Source organism: Pteropus vampyrus, unplaced genomic scaffold, assembly GCF_000151845.1.
Source record: "Pteropus vampyrus isolate Shadow unplaced genomic scaffold, Pvam_2.0 Scaffold95, whole genome shotgun sequence".
NCBI classification, from domain to species: domain Eukaryota; kingdom Metazoa; phylum Chordata; class Mammalia; order Chiroptera; family Pteropodidae; genus Pteropus; species Pteropus vampyrus.
Window position 1 is genome coordinate 5,494,412 of NW_011888876.1, and position 20,892 is coordinate 5,515,303.

At 35.3% G+C, this 20,892-nt stretch overlaps 1 protein-coding gene across 7 annotated transcripts in view; it reads left to right on the top strand.

Annotated features, from left to right (window-relative positions):
* STRBP (spermatid perinuclear RNA binding protein) overlaps window positions 1-20,892 on the top strand; it is a 113,988-nt gene that overhangs the window by 71,761 nt on the left and 21,335 nt on the right. For all 7 annotated transcript variants that reach the window (XM_011364311.2, XM_011364313.2, XM_011364314.2 and 4 more), the window contains 7 exons: window positions 5,833-5,924; window positions 6,444-6,539; window positions 7,651-7,762; window positions 8,459-8,556; window positions 8,757-8,868; window positions 18,210-18,302; window positions 18,868-19,067. In XM_011364311.2, coding sequence (XP_011362613.1) covers window positions 5,833-5,924; window positions 6,444-6,539; window positions 7,651-7,762; window positions 8,459-8,556; window positions 8,757-8,868; window positions 18,210-18,302; window positions 18,868-19,067 — 803 coding nt within the window. The remainder of the gene's footprint in view (window positions 1-5,832; window positions 5,925-6,443; window positions 6,540-7,650; window positions 7,763-8,458; window positions 8,557-8,756; window positions 8,869-18,209; window positions 18,303-18,867; window positions 19,068-20,892) is intronic.

Here is a 20,892-nt window from a genome sequence, read left to right on the forward strand (position 1 = left end):
AATGCATCCAATCTATAATTGGGTTTATGCATGTACTTTTTTTGCTGTATACAATATCTCTAACACCTCTGAAGAACCAATTTTAAATGGCTTAATTTCTTTAACAGCTTTTCAGTTCACCATTAACTGTAGAACTATAAAATGATTTCTGAAGTATCAAGATAATTCTGTTAATTCTGGTAAGCTGTGTTCTACTTGACCCCCTGGTGTAAAACTAACCATTTCTAAGTATAGTTATAAATATAGGTATTATTACAGGTTATTTGAGTATAGAGAGATGAGAAAGACTGAAGTTGCCAACGACTAGATTAATTATATGCTTGCTTGTAGCCATAGACATCTCTTTGAAAGTATTAAGAAAACATCAGGCTTCGTTTTCTTCATGGTTTTGTTTACTTACATGGGATTTTGTCAGAGTTTTCAGTGATACCCTTAAGCTTAGTCTGTTGCCTTTATAACTTTAATTTCTGTTCAGAGAAACAGAAAACAGATCTTTACTAGAAGACTAGTTATTATAGAATGGAATTGTGGTAAAGTAGGAGTCTGTTTGAGATGTTTGGGTTACTAAAGAATCTCAAGACCTCTTTACGAGCTGGATCTCATCAGCTGGTGTTAACATGATTCTGTGGGATCAGGTAAGGTGAAAGAATCAGCTGGGATCTAATGTTTTATACATGTTACTTCCTGTCCTTTGGAATGGCAGAAAGACTTGCTTTGCCGTTGTCCTTAACCTCCCAGCCCTGTTGACTCTTTTTATCTCTTATGATTTGCTCATTTTGTCTAACCTGGGCTTTGTCAAAGACAGTTTTTTGATATGCACTAGCAGTTTTGCATATTTCTTGGCAAGTTTGAGGATCCAGCATAACTGAGTATTTGAGATCTGGGCTGAAGAATTTTGTAGGGCTTATTACCTCACACTAGACAGTTCCTACCCCCTTGATTCAGTTCTTTTCAGTTGCATGGGGCGAAAGCACAAGATTGGTTAGGGTTCCAGGAATTTCTAAGATATCCCTTTTTTAAAAAAAATCACTCATTTGCTTTCTCAAAGTTAAAAAAATACATTGTAACTTTTTTCAAGGAGGTATATTTCTATAGAATCTCAACTCTCCCTTCCTCATGAAACAGACCATTCACAAAATTTATACACCTTACATCGTTCTCTTCCCTATCTTCAGTTGCCACATAGTTAAAATCTAAAAGAGGGAAAAGGTGTGGTTGAGAGCAGAGTGCTGGAGGCCTGGGGCACGTAAGGGCATCACACCCTCTCCTCGGGGTTGCCTCTGTGGAAGAGGATCTAAGTACTCATTTAAAATCACTGTTTACATTTTCATTGGCCAGAGTACATAGTGAATCTCTTTGGTATTGTTTACTATGTCACAGGTCAGATTTCTCCTGCGCTGTCAGTCATCTCTCCATATTCTGACCCTTCATCTGTAGGTCCTGTAGAATAACACTTCCACATTACCACAGGCTTTCTGCTAATGGAGGCGTAGGAGAAAAAACACAGACCTTGGTGCCTGGCAGGAGGTATATGGTGCTTGGCAGGAGGTGTTTGATTCTTAATTCCATTAGATACTATTGCTGTGTGACCTTGGACAGGTTTCTTCTTCGTTTTAAAATGTGAGTAATAAATACCTTAGAAAATTGTTTGAGGTTAAATGAGAGTTTATGTAGTGCGACCTGTACGATACCCAGCACAACATAGTTGCTCAGTAAATGATGGTGGTCACTCAGCTTATGAGAAGAGTTCACAGAGCAAACTCACCTACTCAAACTGCCTTGAGTTCACAGTGAGAGCTTGTGTACATGACAGGTCTGGAGAACTAAACCTAAACACCCAGTGAAGTGTAGTATTGGAATCAGGATTCTGTTTTTGCTGCAGTGCTAATTTATGGGCTGATTTGTTATATAGCCTATGATTCATTGAGGGCAGGTGTCTTGTTCCCTATGCCCATCCTTTTTCCTTAGCACCTGGAATGGTACCTAATACATAGCAGGCAATCCAAAATAATCTGTTAAATGAATTTTCGTAGCCAGCTTATTGTTTGATTAAATAGGACTGGCCCGGTGTGTAAGAAGCATTAACAGCGGGTATCTCAGAATTCAAGCTGTTAAGATATTTTATAACTTACTGTTTTATAAGCAGTTTCTCATACATGATTATTTTAAGCCTCACAACAGCCCTATGAGGTAGATAATTGCCCTGTTTTATAAATAAGGAAAGTATCACATTTTACCCAGTGTGCTGGGTAGGTAGGGAAACTGCAGAGACTCTTGTGGCTTAGGCTAAGACAAACCTCTGTTCTCAGTATTGGGGGAGATTTTCAGGAGTTCACAAAGAAGTTGCCCAAGAATTCCTTTTCATATATATATATTGGTGCCAGTACAAACTTCTGACATGTCTTGACAGAAGTTTGCTGGTATGAATCCTGCTAGGCGAAGGCGTTCGCATAGTGCGGAGATCACAGCTGGGATTGTAACAATGCTGCAGACTTTACTTTCCTGCCTTCCCCAGCTGCAAACCTTTAGCTAGTATCTTTCCAGTGGCCACCTTGTCTAGTGAGCCACTGAAAAAATCATATGAGTGACATTTCTACTGTAAATTAGAACAGTGCTCTCTTTGACTTACCTTACTGCTACGTTCACCTGTGCACAATTGCCGGATGTTTTGCATGGACAGTGGCTTGTGGCATAATGCCTACTCTCCACAAAGCCCCCAGGAACTGGGAGAGGGGGCTGCCAAGAATTTTCAGGCTAACTAGAAAATTCTGTCAGCATGAACTCAGTAGCTCAGCTTCATCCAGATTGTCAAGGAGGCATTCATGATAACCCAGCTCAATTATTTTACCTTCGAAGAGCCCAGGTTCCAGACATATAACTGCTGTTTAACACAGTCATGCGCTGGCTTTTCTCCACCCCATGTCCAGGCTAGTGTTTTTGCTAACAGGCAGAGAGTTAGAGTGCATGTAAGGAATTAAGAGAAACTGACCAACATTTCCTGTAGTACGGTGTGTTTCTGGTCACTGATCTAACCTCTAACCAAACAAAGTTAGGCATAATAGACTTCTTTTCCAGTGCTTCCATTGTTCAGAATGTTTTATGTACCTTCATGCCCTGATGCCATGTGACTGAACATTAAATTTTTAACAGCTGTTTTTCTTTGCTTTTGGCATTTTTGTTATTTTCCAAGTCCATCATCCCTCATGCTATTTCTTATCTGTTTTACTGGTCACTGCTGAAAAAAAATGAAATGGCTCACAGTTTAATTGTTTCTAGTTTAAAGACTCCATGGTGCCTTTTTATCAGAAAAGTTTTGTTTCCTCACAAAATTGAAACGCCTCCATTAAAGTTCATACAGAAATGTTTAACTTGAGATTCTGCTATGAGAAGTAACAATTCTATGATTGCCACATTAAGTAATTTATTTTTCTTAATGAAAATATATAAAACTATATTATTAATATATAAAGGAAACAGGGAAGCAGGGCTTACCAACAGTACTGTAAGTGCCATGTGAATTTACATTGTTTTAAAATAAGAAACTTTGAAGAAGATAAAATGAGATGAATTATTGGATCTCTTCTGTGTCCCACCTCATGAATATTGAAACATTCTGATCTTTTGACTTCTTGACTATCAGCGCATGAAGAAACATTCTGAGGGTGATGTCAAGGGGAGTCCGGTGCAAGTCTTCTGTTCACCGTTGTCCCTTCCATCTCTTAGTAGAAGCTACTGTCTCCAAATGTTGACTGTCTGTAGCAAGCTGATGCCTCTGTTGTGTTTTTAAATAAGAGTTTGTGGTTATAAGTGTGTGGGGATGAAAGAATTTAAATACTTTTTCTATTGTCCCTCTTTAAAAAATAACTTGTTATGAGGAGCGTAAGGTGTTATTTCTAAGCTCTGATCGTTGGACGAAAGTACCAGAGGTTATAAAAGAGTTTTGGTTTGCCTTGTCTTTTCCTATCTAAACCTCCTCTGCCTCACTCCTCTCTTCTACTGCCCCCTCTTCCTGACACTCCTACTTGGTAAGATGATAGAATAAAACTTAGCTTGCCTGACTCTTAAAGATTGAAATCTTAAAGGATAAATATGGTCCATATCTTTTCTTGGGATTACAGTACTTAGCAGTCAGTCAACCTTTGTCATGTCTAACTTTTAAAAGATTCTAATCATTTATAGTAATTTGTTTTATACGGTATGTGAGCTTTACACAGATGCTTGTATTGACCACATTTAAAACATTTTGACATAAAAACATTAAAATGAGTTAGTTGTATGTTTCGTGACATTATAAAGACAGAATTGAGCAAGTCCAGGAACTAGGTCACCTATGAAGTGAATACCCATAGTATATTTGTTCACGTTTGTAAACCCATATTAATCATTCTTTTTGAGGCTTCTCATTTTCTGAATACAGGGCAGTAAATGAGACCCTGTGTTGTGAATTTGTCGGCAGAGGTTAATGTGAAACAATGCAAATATCTGGTGTGGAGCTCGCCTGGTCAGAAAATAAGTGTGTAGCACTTCAGCCTTTAGCGCCGCAGCCAATAAAGAGAACCCAGTTCTTCCTCTAATAGATTTGTCTTCTGTCAAGCATTATGTCTTCAGTTTTAGTTAATGGCAGTCTATCAATTAGAATTTACAGTAAATTTGCTGTAACAGAATCTCGCAGTAACTGAGGAAATCAGACAGTATCAATTATCTTGTCTCTTATTTGAAAGCATTTAGATTATATCAGTTGTCCCACACAAACATACTACCAAGTCCGATCGTCAAGATTGTACTAGGAAGAAGGGTTGGTGGACCCTGACATTAAGAATTCTTAAAAGAAAATGATGAACCTGACTTAATTGGATTAGAGAAAGAATTACTCCCCAAGAAACATTTGTATATGTTGTAGACATTTAAATAATAATGCACCAAGTCTTCACAAATTTTAAAATCCCACTTCCTAGTAGCTTAGAAGAAATACATTTGGCTCTCTGAACTTGGATTTAGTACCATGTGACATCTTCTCAAATACGGATATTTTTTATTAGTCACATGTTAATTTCTTAACTTCGCTGCCATTGGCCATCTAATCAACTTTAAAATGTTAAAGCAAGTCAAATAGCTGTAATTAGCTACTATTCTTTGCTGCCTTTTTTTTTTTTAAAAAAGTTTGTAAAACTTGAAATGTATTTTAATGTGTTTTATATTTGTAGTTTTAATAATTTGGTTTAGAAAAGAAATAATGAGGGAACTCGAAGGTGACACTTGAAGTGCTCTCATCAGTGGGGTAAAGTTTCTATGTAATGGTTATCTCGTTAGACAAATTTATTTTGTTATAAAAAATAAAATTGCCATGCTCAGTGTAGTCTTAGTATATCTCAAATTGATTACATTAGAGAGCCCTAATTTTCCTTAAAAATTGATTACTGATTAAGATTCCTTCTATAAAGAATAATTATTATTGCTATTGGACCCACATTTCCACTTTTTGCACCCTGCCAAAGGAAGAAGTGCTATGTACCTATTTTGTGCCCTTTGATGTTATATATATGCTTAATAAGATCCCAGATTGTATGTAGCAGTGGTCAGTGATTTGTTTACTGAGCAAATGCCTTGGTGCTCCTCATGTACTCGTGACTGATGTGCTCTGATGACTGCTTACTGAGTAATCAGAGTGCATGTAATTTTTTTAAAAAGCAACAAAGCTAAATCATGAAATCTTCTGGGAGTCTTATTAATTTACTCAGATGCTTCTCTTCTTTTTATTTTTATTGTTTGGTGTTTGACAGGAACCCCTTGGTCAAATTGTATCTGTCTCTCTCTATCTCATTTTCCCATTAGAAAAGGTTGCGATGAAAGACCCTCCGGACTTATTGGACAGGCAGAAATGCCTGAACGCCTTGGCGTCCCTTCGACATGCCAAATGGTTTCAGGTTGGCTCTTCGTTATTATCTTACTGTTATTGTAGCCTTGCGCAGGTTTCATTTGGAACACCTGCCACTTAGTGTTTTCTTAATGTTTAAAAGAAAGAGGGGGTACTCTCTACCTTACGTGGTTATGGTAGGAGTAAATGAATTATTTTAGGTAAAATGCTTAGTATAGCTTCCACTATAGTTGATGTTTAGTTACCATATAATCCTTTTTTGGCTTAGTGCTCAGAATTTCAAATGATGGCTTACAAAATACAAATAAAGGCAAGAAAAGTTAAACGTTAAGATAGTTGCCTGGAATGGGCTGCCATGAGGCTCTATGAGCAGTTTTAATAATATGCTTCATTTATTTTAAAACCCGCCTATCTTTACTGTTTTTAATAACTTGATTTTTTAGTTTGTTTGACAACTGATGACTGACTGTCTAATTAGTATTCACTTTAAAGAGCCTATCCATGATCAGTATACTTTAAATGAAGAATGGATTTCAAAGGGATATTGGAATCATTTTGTTTGTTTTAGGCAAGGGCAAATGGATTAAAATCATGTGTAATTGTCCTTCGCATTCTTCGTGATTTGTGCAACAGAGTCCCCACATGGGCACCGTTAAAAGGATGGGTAAGTACTTAAATACAGTTAAAAGCAAATTCTGAAGCTATAGTCAGAGGAAATCCTGTAGAAATCACATGTTAGTATGAAGTAGCTATATTCTAAGTTAGCTCAGGAATGTATTGCTTATTTTTGTTCTGGAAAAAAAACTATGCATTTTTTTATATGAATTCTTTTTAATGCATATAACTTGTCTCTTCTACCATCACGTTTATGTTACAGAGCCTGAGATACTTTTTCTGACAAAAAGATTCTATACCTGTTAGAAGTGAATGCCTTCCTGTACTTTGTACTGTTCACCTACTGCCACGAAAGCCTCCTTGACTGGCACATTCTCTTTCAGTGCCACTTGTATTTAAAATACAAATTACCTCAAATGTCGATATAAGGCTCCTGTACCTTCTTTTTCTTTCTATTTGAGTGTAGACACTTAAAAATAAATCTATGTTAGTAATTAAAGTCAGGCGAACAGTACACGTAACCTGATTATGGACATAGTTTATAATGTATATTGCAAAACTTACTTAATTTGAAAATTATGCCTGACCTAATTAAGAACACAATTAAGAGCATTATAAAACAAAGCTGTAAAGGGTTACTTTAAGTTAATTTAGCAATTTTTACTTTAATATAGTATCAGTTTTTAGTTTATTAAATATGGAGATTTGGTCCTTATTTATTCTAATTATAGTACTTGGGGCAGGCTGTCTGAAAGGAAGTCTGGTTGTGGTTTGAGTGCTTCCCAGGTTAAGTGGGAGATAGGTGGGCTGGATTTGAACGTTGATTAGTTATTAGCTATTACTAACTTACATGAAGGCTTGCTGAATTTTATCAGGTCCATTAGATGACCACAATTTCTTAAGTGAGCCTTTCAGGTTAACCGAAAGTAAAGTTTTTGTAACAAAATGTCCTATGAATATATTATCTCAAAAGAGGTTGATTTAAAAACACTAGCTGGGGTAAAAGTTGATAATCAAAGGGGAAAAATAATTGGGCCCTAAAATGTTAAATTTACTTTAACTCTTTTGGCCTTCATGGTAGATAGAATGTCAGCTCACATTTAACTGGAATCCTTTTAACACTTGATGCATGTACTAATTTGTAATTTAATATCTTCTAGCCACTAGAGCTTATATGTGAAAAGTCTATAGGTACATGTAATAGACCTTTGGGCGCTGGGGAGGCCTTGAGACGAGTAATGGAGTGTTTGGCATCTGGAATACTACTTCCTGGTAAGGGTTTCAAACTCTGGAGGCAGAAGAATCAGAAAAATCTCATTTTCGTTTATTTTCACAAATATGTGTTAAATTTGCCCTCCACAAAGGAAAATGATGTGTAGGAGTTGTTTCGCTTGGAATTTTAGCAACTAGGATGTTTGAATGTTGGAAAAGTGCTATAAAACAGTCTCTTTCAATAATTGTAATTTATATTTTATATATACTAACATAAAAAGTACTAATAAGATTGTGTCTTCTATGAATTTGCTTTACCTAGAGCTCTGAATTTGAAAATGCAGATGTTTAATTAAAATGTCTGAAGTTCATTCTGTTTGCAGTCTGTTGTTTAATTTGGAAAAATTAAACTTTGTCTTATTTTCCATATGTAATCCCTTTAAAGATTTGGGATGAATTATCATGCTGTTTCTTAATTCTCAGATTAAGACTCAATTTTGACCTTAGATATACAAGTGACTTCCAGTAAAATGAGGACATTTAAGTGCTAACATATGAAAAATGAGAGTGTCCTTTTTACTCCATTTAATTGAACATAGTTTCTCAGTTTTTTTTCTCTCTGTTCCCCTCCCTCCCTCCCTCCTTCCCTCCCTTCTCCCCTCTTCCCTCTTCCCTCCCTTCCCTCTCCTATTAGATTTTTGAATTCTAAACTCATTTCTAAATGGCACTTGTGTTTTTCTTTTGCCTCTGCCAAAGGGGGACCTGGTCTTCATGATCCTTGTGAGCGAGACCCAACAGATGCTCTGAGCTACATGACCATCCAGCAAAAAGAAGATATTACACACAGTGCACAGGTAGAAGATGGGGCATGCCACTGTGATCTATTAGAGGGATAGCATCACTTTATTTTCTGAATTGTTCTATTTAACCACTTTTTGCTTAGGGACTTTTGCCATCATAATATTAGCATTTAATGAATGTCTTTTTAGCTTGATGTTAAGGGCTTTATGAATGGCTACTGAAATTTGAATAAATATAATCTTTTGTTCTTCAGCATGCACTCAGGCTATCGGCCTTTGGCCAGATTTATAAAGTGTTGGAGATGGACCCCCTTCCATCTAGTAAGCCTTTTCAGAAATATTCCTGGTCAGTTACAGATAAAGAAGGTGAGTGCGAAATTTTTTTATTGGGGTTGAACGTGGGCAGTGGTGGAGATGGTCATGGGATAGGGAACTTAATAACTGTTAATCCGATGTTAACTAGACTTATTATTGTGATCATTTCATATTATATACAAATATCGAATCATTATGTTATACACCTGAGCCTAGTGTAATGTTGTCTGTTATACCCCAATTTAAAAAAATTGTTAATCCAAGTCATGTATAAGAAAATGTATTGCTTTCCTTCCTGACTTTCTTCTCTTCTGTCCCATCAGTGACATCAGCTTACTAGCGATGTCTTAGTAGCAATGAACTCATATGGCTATGTCGGGCAGACGCCATTACCGCGTAGATGTAGGGACCGTACTTTGAGAACCCCTGGTCTAAGAGAGAGATAAGCCATAAGCTTGGAGGAGATGTAACCACTGTACTTGAAACTGTTACATAATCAAGAAAGAGAAAACAAAAATATAAAGGAGGAGAAAAGTATGTTGGAAAATTCAGGACTATTTTCTATTTGTACTAATCTGTCTGAACTCAGTTTCAACAGAAAGAGCCCAGGCTCTGAGGTCAGTACGACTTGGGTCCCAGTCATAGATAGCCCCACTATTTACTAGCTTTTGGCCTTGAGCAAGTAGTTCATCTCTCTCCTAGGGCTGTGACCCCCACTGTTATCAGGTTAAAATGCCCGACTTAGTGCAAAAAAAATTTTTTTGCCCCTTTATCTCCTGTTATATTAGAAGGTGGGATGTTTAACACCAGTTATTCTTCATCTGGGGCCTAACCCACCTCCCACAATTGATATTCTAATAATTTTTATTTGACAGATTAGTGCACTGACCCAATCTGTTTATTTAGACAACAGAAGTTGGGTCTAGAGACTTTCTAGGGAGTTCTTAAGATAAAAACTTTTATAATACTTAGGTATTTTTTTTTGCCTTAACGCTTTCCTGAGTATATAGATTTCCAGAGGCTACATATGACATGTGATAGCATCATCGTTCTGTTGGCTAATGGAATGTTTATATATTCTTATGTAAAAAAATTTGTTTAAATTTCTAATACGTGTAATATTGATAGATATTTTCCACAAAATACAGCTCTTTGGGTGCTCAGTAATTTTTTAAGAGGGTTGGTCCTAAGATTAAAAAATTGAGAATCAGTGCCACTGTAAACTCTTCAGAGGTAATGAATCCTCCAGATCCTACCATATCATTATAACAAACTAGTGCTCAATAAATGTTTGTGAAATGAAAGCTAGTTTCTTCAAGAGGGTGCTCACATAGTGGCGAAAGTTTTTTGAAAGAGGGTCACATAGCCATTTGACAATTAGCACTGCCTGTGGAACGAATGGTTGAATAAAAAATTCAAATATGTAGAGATTCTTAAGATTAGTAATAGAAAATTTTGTTTCAGTCATTGAATTCATAGCGGCTCTTTCGGTTTTGTATTTTTTCTTTCGTTAGATAGTAAAAATTATCTATTGTTGTGTAACTTAAATTCTTTTTTAACTTTAAAGGATTTTCTCAAAAGTTTGGGAACTACTGGTCTGTCACTCTATAGCTTAAAATAGAACAGACTGTCAGCGTTCCATTCAGGCTCTGTCGGTTACTAGCTGCATGACCTGGGCTAGTCACTTAGCTATTCTATGCCTCGGCTATAAAATGAGGGAACCAAAGGCCATTGCCTCTAAACTCTTACTATATTCTTGCTCATATTTTCCTGTTTTTTAGCACCTAGCTTCCTGGCATTGGCATTTAAGCTTTATTCTTGCAATTCTTGATGATTTCAATAATTTTTTTCAGATAATTTTTTTCAAAACTCTGACTTCATTCCTTGACTTCCTCTCCCATAAATATTTTTTCTATTGCCTTACCTCAGGTACCCGTTCTGTGAACGTATCCTAGACCTTGTCTTTAATAACTGTACCCACTCCATAATCTCATTTTTAAGAATCCCACTTTCCAATCACCTCTTGTTATCATCTGTTTAGTACCCCTACTCCAATTATTGAGGCTCAGCATTGATTCTATCAACTTTTGATAGTCTTTTACCTTCTTCATGTTCTCACTTCTGTTCCTTCTCTATTTATATTCCATGAGCCATCATTATGATCACTCCCTAGTATATACCTTCACTTGATTCTCTTCCTGGCAGAATTCTAACTCTTGGTTGAAATCTAACTCTGTGCCTTTACCAGGTTGTTGAACATTGCTGGAGAAAAATTAGACACTCATCTTGACTGTTTTTCTTTTAAGTCTTGACTCTCATCTTGTCTGTTTTTCTTTTAAGTCTTAACCTCAAGTAGACTATTTGTATTGTCTGGCAATTCTTCTCTAAGTTCTAGAGTGCTCCAATTTTCCTAGATCACTGTTTCACATCTTCTCTCATTTCATACTTCTTGCAATCCCTCATTCTCATCTGATAACCTTTTTTGCTCAAAGTACTCACGTACTTTGCTTTCCCTTTCTTGACTGTGGGTAAACTATCTGGGCTCTTAAGTCTAACCTTTCTGCACTCCAATATATCACATCCCCCTTTGCCTACAGATAGACATTATTCCAGCAATTCTATCTTTTTCACCAGTGACAATTCCTCCTTTTCTAGTAGATCATTCTCATGAGCATAAAAACCTGCTATAATATCTGCTATTTAAGGCAAAACCAGACTCTCCCTTGATTCTTCAGCTTCTCCCAACAGAGCCCCATTTCTCTGCTCCCCTGTATAGCAGTATTTTTGGAAAAAGTGGCCTGTTCTCTTTCCTTTTCCTTACTTTCTTTTAAATTTATTCTTATCAGGCTTTCTTCCTTACCACTCTGCCAGTCTCTCTTGTGACCTTTGCTTTTACTACATTCAGTGCTTAGTTTTCAGTCTTCATCTTAGCCAGCTTTCCAGCAACATTTGACGCAGATAACACTTTTTTTCTCCCATATTTATTTTGTTATGAGATATTGCACATACATAGAAACTATAAAAAATGCACCATTTAAAAAAAAAATTTTAAAATTTCATTTGATCACCACTCTGGTTAAGAAACATTGTCAGAAGCCATATATTTATCCCTCTACATCACCTCCCTGCCCCGTGTACTACCATTTCTGACTTTTTGATAATCATTTCCTTGATTTTCTTTATAGCTTTCCTACCCGTGTATGTTTTCCTAAACAATTTAATTTGATGTTGCCTAGAACCCTATAGAAATGGAATTGTACTGAGTTCAGTTTTTTTGTGACTGGCTTCTTTTTGCCCAGCATTATTTGGGATACATTTAGGTTGTTGCATATAGCTATTGTGTGTTCATTTAATAGCTATATAGTATCCATTATAAACATACTACATCTTACTCATTCTACTTTTGAAGGACATTTGGGGTCTCTTCATTTTTTGGTGAACAGCTATAACGTTGCTAAGAGCATCCTTGTACATGCTTCCTGGGATATATATCTAAGAGTTAACTGTATGCCAGTATATGACCTAGCAAATAATTATATATATCAGTTATTCACAGCAGAGTGTGAAACTTCCTGTTGCTCTGTATCCTCAATAACTTTTGGTATTGTCAGACACTTTTCTGACATGATATACTACTTTTCATCTGACTTCTAGGTCGTTACTTTCTCTTAATTCTTCTAGCCCCAGTGCCTTCTCCTCAACTGCCTTTGTTTCTTCTTACCCATCTTCCTGACTTCTGCATATTAAAGGGTCCCAGGTGCAATCTTCAGACCATTTCTCTTTATTTATACTGACTCTTTACAAGATCTCATCTAGTCTCTTGTTTTGAAATACCTTCTGTTTACTGAAGATTCCCAAATTTATATTTCTACTCCAGATTACCAGCCCTTGACCTCACCCCTAGTTATCCAGTGGCTCCTTAGTGTCTCCACATGGATGTCTAACAGACATCTCAAACCTAACATGTCTAAAATCCAAACTCCTGTCCTTAACTCTACCTCCAACCTGTTCTTTCCACAGTTATCACCATCCCAGTCATTGGAAACTCTGTTCGTCTGCGTATGTGCTCAGGCCAAAACCCTTCACCCTTGTATCTTTTCTTTTCTTTCACCCATCTCCAAACCATCAGCATATCCTTTGTTTTACTTTCTAAGTTTGTCCAGAATTCAGCTATTTCTTTAAATTCTTCACTGCTACCACCCCGGCCTCAGCTGCCATCTTCTCTCACCTGGGGTTTTGCAGTAACTTCCCTCTCTGCTCTTCCTACTTCTGACCTTGCCCCTAATTGTCTATTCTTTCTTTCTTAACTTTTTATCTTAAAATACAGACTCACAGAAAGTTGCCAAATTAGTACACAGAAGTCTCATGTACACTTCACCCAGTTTCTCCCACTAGTCAACATCTTATGTAGCTATCGTACAGTATCCAAAGCAAGAAATTGATATTGATACCATGTGTATGTATATGCTTCATGCCATTGGGTTGCATTTGTAGATTTGTAGATGTGTAACCACCATCGCAATCAAGATACAGACCTATTTCATCACCACAAAGGTCTTCCACATGCTGCCCTTTTATAGTCATACTGACTGTTCTCTTAACCATCCCTAAACCCTGGAAACCACTAATTTTTCTTTATCTCCATAATTTTGTCATTTCAAGGAATTATACAGTAAGTGATCTTTTGAGATCTCTCTTTCCACCCCCCAGCATAATGCCCTTGTGGCCCATTGAGGTTGTTGTATGTGTCAATAGTTTGTTCCCTTTTATTGCTGAGTAGTATTCCATGGCATGGATGAGCCCAAGTTTGTTTAAACCATGCACCTGTTGTAGGATATTTTGTTTGTTTCCAGTTTTCTGGCTGTCACACAGATAAAGCTGGTATGAACAATCTTTTGTAGGTGCTTGTGAGCAATTAACAGAAACACAGAGATTTGTGTGTTAGATTGGCCAGCAGTTTTTGTTTATTGTAATTTTGTCAAATTTTGCCTCTAAGGTTATGCTGGCCTCATAAAGTGAGTTAGAAAGTGTCCTTTCTCTTTTTTGTTCCTTGGAAGAGTTTGTATAAGATTGATGTTATTTCTTCCTTAAATGTTTGGAGAATTTATCAGTGAAGCCATTTGGGCATGCGGTTTTCTTTGTGGGAAGGTTTTGAATTATGGATCTAATTTACTTAATAGGCATTAAGACTATTATCCTCTTAAGAGAGTTTTGGTAAATTGTGATTTTCTAGGAATTTTCCATTTCATCTAAATTAAAAAATAGTTTTATAAATTTATATAATCTTATAGATCCTCTTATCTTTTTCTCTACAGTATCTATAGTGATGTCTTCTTTTATACTTTGTCCCTCCTTTTTTCCTTGATCATTCTCACTAGAGATTTATCAGTTTATTAATCTTTTTCAAAAAAGTCAACTTTTGGCTTTGTTGATCTCTTCTAGTATATGTATCCTGTTTCATTGATTTCTGCTCTTATCCTTTGTTTTCCCACCATATTACTTTTCTGAGTTTAATTTGCTGTAATTCTTTTAGCTTTTTTGAGATAGATGAATACATTATTGATTTTTTTTAGCCTCATCACATATTCTATGAAGACTAAGTTTTTCTTTAGGCTCAGATTTATGTGCATTATACATTTCTGACATTAGTATTTTCATTATCATTTAGTTAAAACTATATTTTCCCTTGTTACCAGTTCTTTGACTCATGAGCCGTTTAGATGTTGTCATTGCTTAATTTCCAGACAGATGAGGATTTTCTAGTTACATCTTTTTTTTTTTTTTTTGAGTTCCTGCTTTTCTGTGATCAGAGAACATGCTTTGTATGATTTCTAGCTTTTGCTATTTCTTGAAACTTATTTAGTTTTTGTAAATGATTCGTGTCTGTAAAAGTATGTTTATTTTGCAGTCGATGGTCAGAATGTCCTTTACATGTCAAATCAGATTGGTTCATAGTATTGTTCAAAACTTATACACTTTTATTTTTGTTGTTTATTTGTTTAAATTACTGAAAGACATATGTCAGTTCCTCTCTATATTGGATTTTCTGTTTCCCCTTGCAGGTCTGCCAGTTTCTAATTTATATATTTTTCATTTCTAGGATATTGGCTCTTTGTTTTAGATTTTCTGCCAGAAATAATTCTTGTTTTTATTTTTTGCTTTTTATTTTTTTTAGCATTCTAGTAATTTGTTTTAATAAAGTTTGTTTTTGCAAGCTGTATCATCTGGGTCTCTTTATGGTCTGTTTCTGTCGTCTGCTCTTCTTCATTTCGATCATAATATCTTGTCTTCTCATGTACCTGGTTATGAGTGCTGGAGATTTAAAATGAAAAATTGTAGAGAATTTAAAGTCTAGAGTAATGATATCTTCTGCCAAGTCAGATTTATATTTGTTTCTGGGAGATGGCTAGTAGAATTTTAATGCAATCAGGGATTAAGATGATTTGAAGCTGGCTTCAGTCCTTATGAGAGCCCGACGGCATTTCCACTTCATCTTACCTTTAGTATATTGTATTGCAGAGGCCCAACCCACAGTGTGGGGGATTCTCCAGGGCTTCCCTTCTTGGTGGTCCTCAAACTTTAGTTTTTGGTCTGCTAACGCCTGGATGCCTGTTAAAAGTGCTCTGTTCAGTTCTTAGTGACTTCTTCTGGATTTGCAAGATGCCCCTAGGAGAAATGTGGCCCCCCAGTGCAGGGCTTCCTTCATCTCCCAGGTCTTGCTTCATAGTCTTTATGGTCCTGGAACAGATATTTATTCTGTATTTTGTCCAGCTTTTCTAATTGCTTGCATCAGGAAGCGTTTTTAATATTTATTTACTTTGTCATACTGGAAGTAGAACTTCAATATTTATAAAAGTTCCTCTGGTGAATTAGTGGCAGCTAGATTGAGAACTACCACCTCACCTCATCTTCGGCTGCCGTCCACTCCTCATTCATGCCACTCTAGCCCACTCTAGCCCACTCCATGCTCAGGCCTTTATGCTGTTTCTTAGCATGTTCCTGCTTGTGACCTTTGCTGTTTTCTTTCTGTTGGAGGCTCGTTCCCCCAACAGTTGAATAGCTCACTCTTTTACTCTCTTTAGGTTTTCATCAAAAGGTCACCTTATCAGCAATACCTTTTTGACCTTTATGATGAGCACCATTGATAAAATAACAATACCTCCTTCCCCTTAAGCCTCTTGTATTGTGCTCAAAACCGTATATGACATGTTGTAATTAGTTTCTACTACAGTGGTGGAAACTAATAAGTTCTTTGAAACATTGTTTTGTTCTCTATGTCCAGCACCTAAAATTGTCTTGCATGTAGAAAATGCTCAGTTAAATGTTGCTGAATGAAATTATGAGGATGATAAAAGTTCAGGCTCCGCAGGATGCTCGTGATGAATGAGTTAACACGTGTAAGATATTAACATTGCCAGGCATATGGTAAGCACTTACATGTTATTTTAAAAAATAATTACTGCTCCCAATCTGGGAGCCCCGAAATATGTGAAGCAATTACTAACAGAACTAAAGGGAGAAACAGACCAAAACACTGTTATAGTAGGGGACCTAAATGCCCCACTGTCAGATATGGACATATCATCCAAACAGAAAATCAATAAGTTAATAACATCCTTAAATGATATATTAGACCAACTGGACATAATTGACATTTACAGAGCCTTCCATCCCAAAACAGCTGTTTATACATTCTTCTCTAATGCACATGGAACATTCTCAAGGATTGACCACATACTAGGACACAGAAATAGCCTCAACAAATATAAGAGGGCTGAAATAATACCAATCACATTTTCTGATCATAATGCTTCGAAACTAGAGATCAGCTGCAAAAAGAAAATGGAAAGAACCACAAATGAGATTCAACAACATGCTACTGAAGAATAAAAAATAATTCCCTCTCAAATGGTCACTTCTCATTTCTAGATATCGTAGAGGTTGAAAATGACTTGCTTATTTTTATGATTAGCCCCAGATTTTATAGCTCTTTCCCAATGGCTGAGATGGTAGAGTGAAGCTTAATCCCTGGGACTCTATATAGCTGGAAGATATAAGAGAATAGATCTCTGTGTTTAAGCCAGTTTGTGATTTTCACGTAATCAGGAAGCAGCTTTTAATGTAACTTAATGAGTGATTGAATGATTGAATAGACTTTGCTCCTTTTTAACTTGTATCTCTTAAAGACTGCATTCTGGGAGACTGGCACACTCAGTTTAATGTAATGCAAATGAAACACAGTAATGAGCAGATATGAGTAGATAGTGCCTTCTGTTGAAGAGAAAATTAAGATTGATTGACCTGAGGGGTAAATATTGACTCAAGCAAATACTGAAGTCATTGTTTACCCCAGGGGACAATAAATTTTCATGATCAGAGAATATGAAATTAATTTCAGTATTATTACAAGATTTCCTCAGAAGTATCCGGAAATCCTGTGGCATGAATCTCTTGAGTATAACTTTCCTGTAGGAAAAACCCAACAACCGATTTTTAAGTTGAAAATAGAGTTCTGTAAAATGCTTGTACAGGTTGATGAGCTTTTCTGTGATTGCTTTTAACTTGGACAGTAGAGCTCCTGCCTTATGTTTGACAGCATTATTAAGTAGCTGCTTTACCCAAGAAATTGATTATCAGTTTCATTAGTTTTTGTTTCATACCCATTATGTTGTTTCTAAGTCTTGTGTTTTTAAGATTCAGGACAAGGACAAACTGTCTTTGAACTTCATAGAGCACTAAGGAGACACAGGATCTCTATATAAAATAGGCAGTGACTCAAGACAACATATGATACTATGTTTCTGATATCATAGAAACTCTTTAAGAAGATTGAGATGAGAGAAAAGTTGAAAACTTCATGGAGAAGATGAACTGTAAATAAAATCTTGAGTAGGATTTGAGTAGGCGGATAGGAGAATATTTTGTAGTGTGAGAAATAATCAGATTCCCAAAAGCATAAGATTTAACATGTGGACTTAAAAAATTTATACAAGTAATAATTGTTAAATTATAGAAATACTTGAAAAGACATAATTAAAAGTATGTCCTGCCAGACAGAGGTAACTACCTTTAACATTTTGATATATATCTTTCCAGACTTTTTTCTGTTTGTGCCTATACAGATGTAAATATAGGCCTGGATACATTATTTTTATGTACGAATAAATGAGAAAAATATTTATAAAAAGGGATAATACTAAATTGTTTTATAAAGATTAACTTAAAAATTTTTTACTATTACAAAATTATAAATTTGGTAATTTAATTGATCTGAGAGTGTCCAGAGGTTCTTGTGACTCCTAAGGTTTCCCTTCCTGACAATATTAGATACATTTGGTAAGGTAAGTAGTATCATTGTTTTGACTGATAATGAATCTCTTATAATTCTTTAGGTGCTGGGTCTTCAGCTCTGAAGAGGCCATTTGAAGATGGATTAGGGGATGATAAAGATCCCAATAAGAAGATGAAACGAAACTTAAGGAAAAGTATATAAAATCTTTATTTTTTCTTTAAAGAAAAAAAATCTTTAAGTTCTGACTTAGGCATAAAATTCATTTATATACCATGGTTAAATTTATAAAAATATTAACACTGATGTTTCAACAGAAATCTATTAAGATCCTTTAGAAAAATTATTTAAAGAAACAATAAAGAAAGCAAAATCTTTAAAGATACGAACTAGAAAGGATTTATAGTCTCAGGAAAATAAAAATTACAAAGTCGAAGAATTTGATTTGAATTGGAATTTTCAGAATAGATCTTAACCGAGAAATTGATGATTGAATAACTTGTTTCTAGTCTTCATTCTAAGATATATTAATATCGACAAACTAAAATTAATATATAGATAGCGTAATGCATATTTTACAGCGATGTTAGAATAGTAATTTAAGAAGTAATTTTAGAATTACTTATGAAGTTTATTTGTACATGTATTTTGAAAGTCTTGCTTTTTAAAAATCTGGTGAATTAACAGTGGTCACTAGGAACCTACAGATGTATAGATTAAAGCAAAATGGTTTAATTTCTGATCTCATTCTTCTTTAACAGTTCTGGATAGTAAAGCAATAGACCTTATGAATGCACTAATGAGGCTAAATCAGATCAGGCCTGGGCTTCAGTATAAGCTTTTATCTCAGTCTGGCCCTGTCCATGCCCCAGTCTTCACAATGTCTGTAGATGTGGATGGTACAACATATGAAGCCTCAGGACCATCCAAGAAAACAGCAAAACTTCATGTAGCAGTGAAGGTACTGTATGTCTTTTACTTATACTTAGCAGTGCTTTGTTGTTTTCTGTTTTAAATATGATGCTTATTTTCCTATGGTAAATTAACGGAACTTTTCAAGATTTTAATGACAATAACATAAAGTTTTGTCATCTCTGGATCACACAGTTCTTTTTTGGTTGTAAAATAGTATGTATTGATTATACAAAATTTGGAAATCACAGAAGAAAAGAAAAACAAATGTCAGTTGCATATCTCTGGGTTGCTCATTAATATTTATATATAGTATGTTGGTTTATTTACTTCCAATTTTTTTTCTGTTTTGTTTCCTTTTTTAGATTGAGGTTATAGTGTAGATGTATTTTTATCCTCTGATTTTTTCCATTTAACATGTCATTAGTGTTTTTCCATTTTATTAAAAGCTTCATAAATAAAATTTAATAGCTATATGAGTAACATCATATGGGCATACTGTTACTTGTTTACACATTTCCCTATCATTGGATATTTTGCTGTTCACAGATTTTTTTCTATCCTAAATCAATTTGATTATTATCTTTATGTACGGTGCCTTTTCTGTATTTCAGAGTATTTCCATAGTAAGATCCAAGATTGAACCAATCAATTATGCATGTAGACTTGTAGAAAATTCATAAATATCAGAATCTCTTTATGAGTGCATTTGACTTCTTGCAGATAAATGTGAAAATGTCAAAGATCATGCAGACTGAAGATCAGTTTTTACTTAAGAAAAATTCTGTTTTGTAATAGTATGGCATAAGGTATAATTAGTTTGTTTTCATAATTATTGCATTATTAATGGAGATGCAAACATTATCCTAGATACTAAGGATACAGCAGTGAACAAGGTCTTTGCCTTCTTGGATTTTGCATCCCAGTATGGTAGGATGGGGAGACAGACAACAAATATACAAGTGAATAAATTATATGTCAGATAGCACGAAGAACAATGCAGAAAAATAAGCTGTAAAAATATAAAACAATATATTATTAATGTTCTGTCTTATTTACAAAAGAATGATGAAAAGTGAGTTTAAAACAAAGCAGAAAAAAACAAGAATAAAGCTAAAAATAGATTTTGATAACTTAGCTGTGATGAATGCTGAGAATGAGTCACAAATGTAGATCTAAGTTCCCTGGCATCTGACACAACAAGCTTGTGAAATATCAATTCACTGTCTATGACAGAAGAACAGACAGTTGATTGTGATAGTCACAGTTGTTTTGGTATAAAGATCAGGTTGGGGATTCTCCTTTGGTGGGTCTTCATAACAAGGGATAGCAGTGATATCCTTTAAAGACGTCTGTGATGCAGAGACACAGTTTGTGGGTTGTTTCTTATAAAAACCTTTAACATAAATTAGAGGCCTCATAGCAAGTTGGAATTCAGTAAAACTTGGGCGAGTTAGTAGAGTAGCATATTTTACAATATGACAAGATTTAGATGCTATTCTCATAATAACCATTTAACATTTTGGTATGTATTTTTCCAAATCCCTGCCCCCTTTAACCTGCAATTTCAAAATTCAAAAAGTGCTGAAAATGAGAAATATTTTCCTAAGTATGATGCAAACTCACTTGATGGAAAACCTAACCTAAATCGATGTAGGGCTATTTTAAGGCTTTATTATTCCATTTAGTGCAAATATTTTATATATTTCTTTGTACAAACATGGGGTAGCACCTTAGATACCACTGGGGATTTGAAAAATACATGGTAAATACATTATCTATCTAAACTCTGAAAAATGATCAATTCTCAAAACAATCTGGCCCCAAGGGTTTCAGATGAAGAAATGATGAGAGTTACAAAGTATATACTTAAA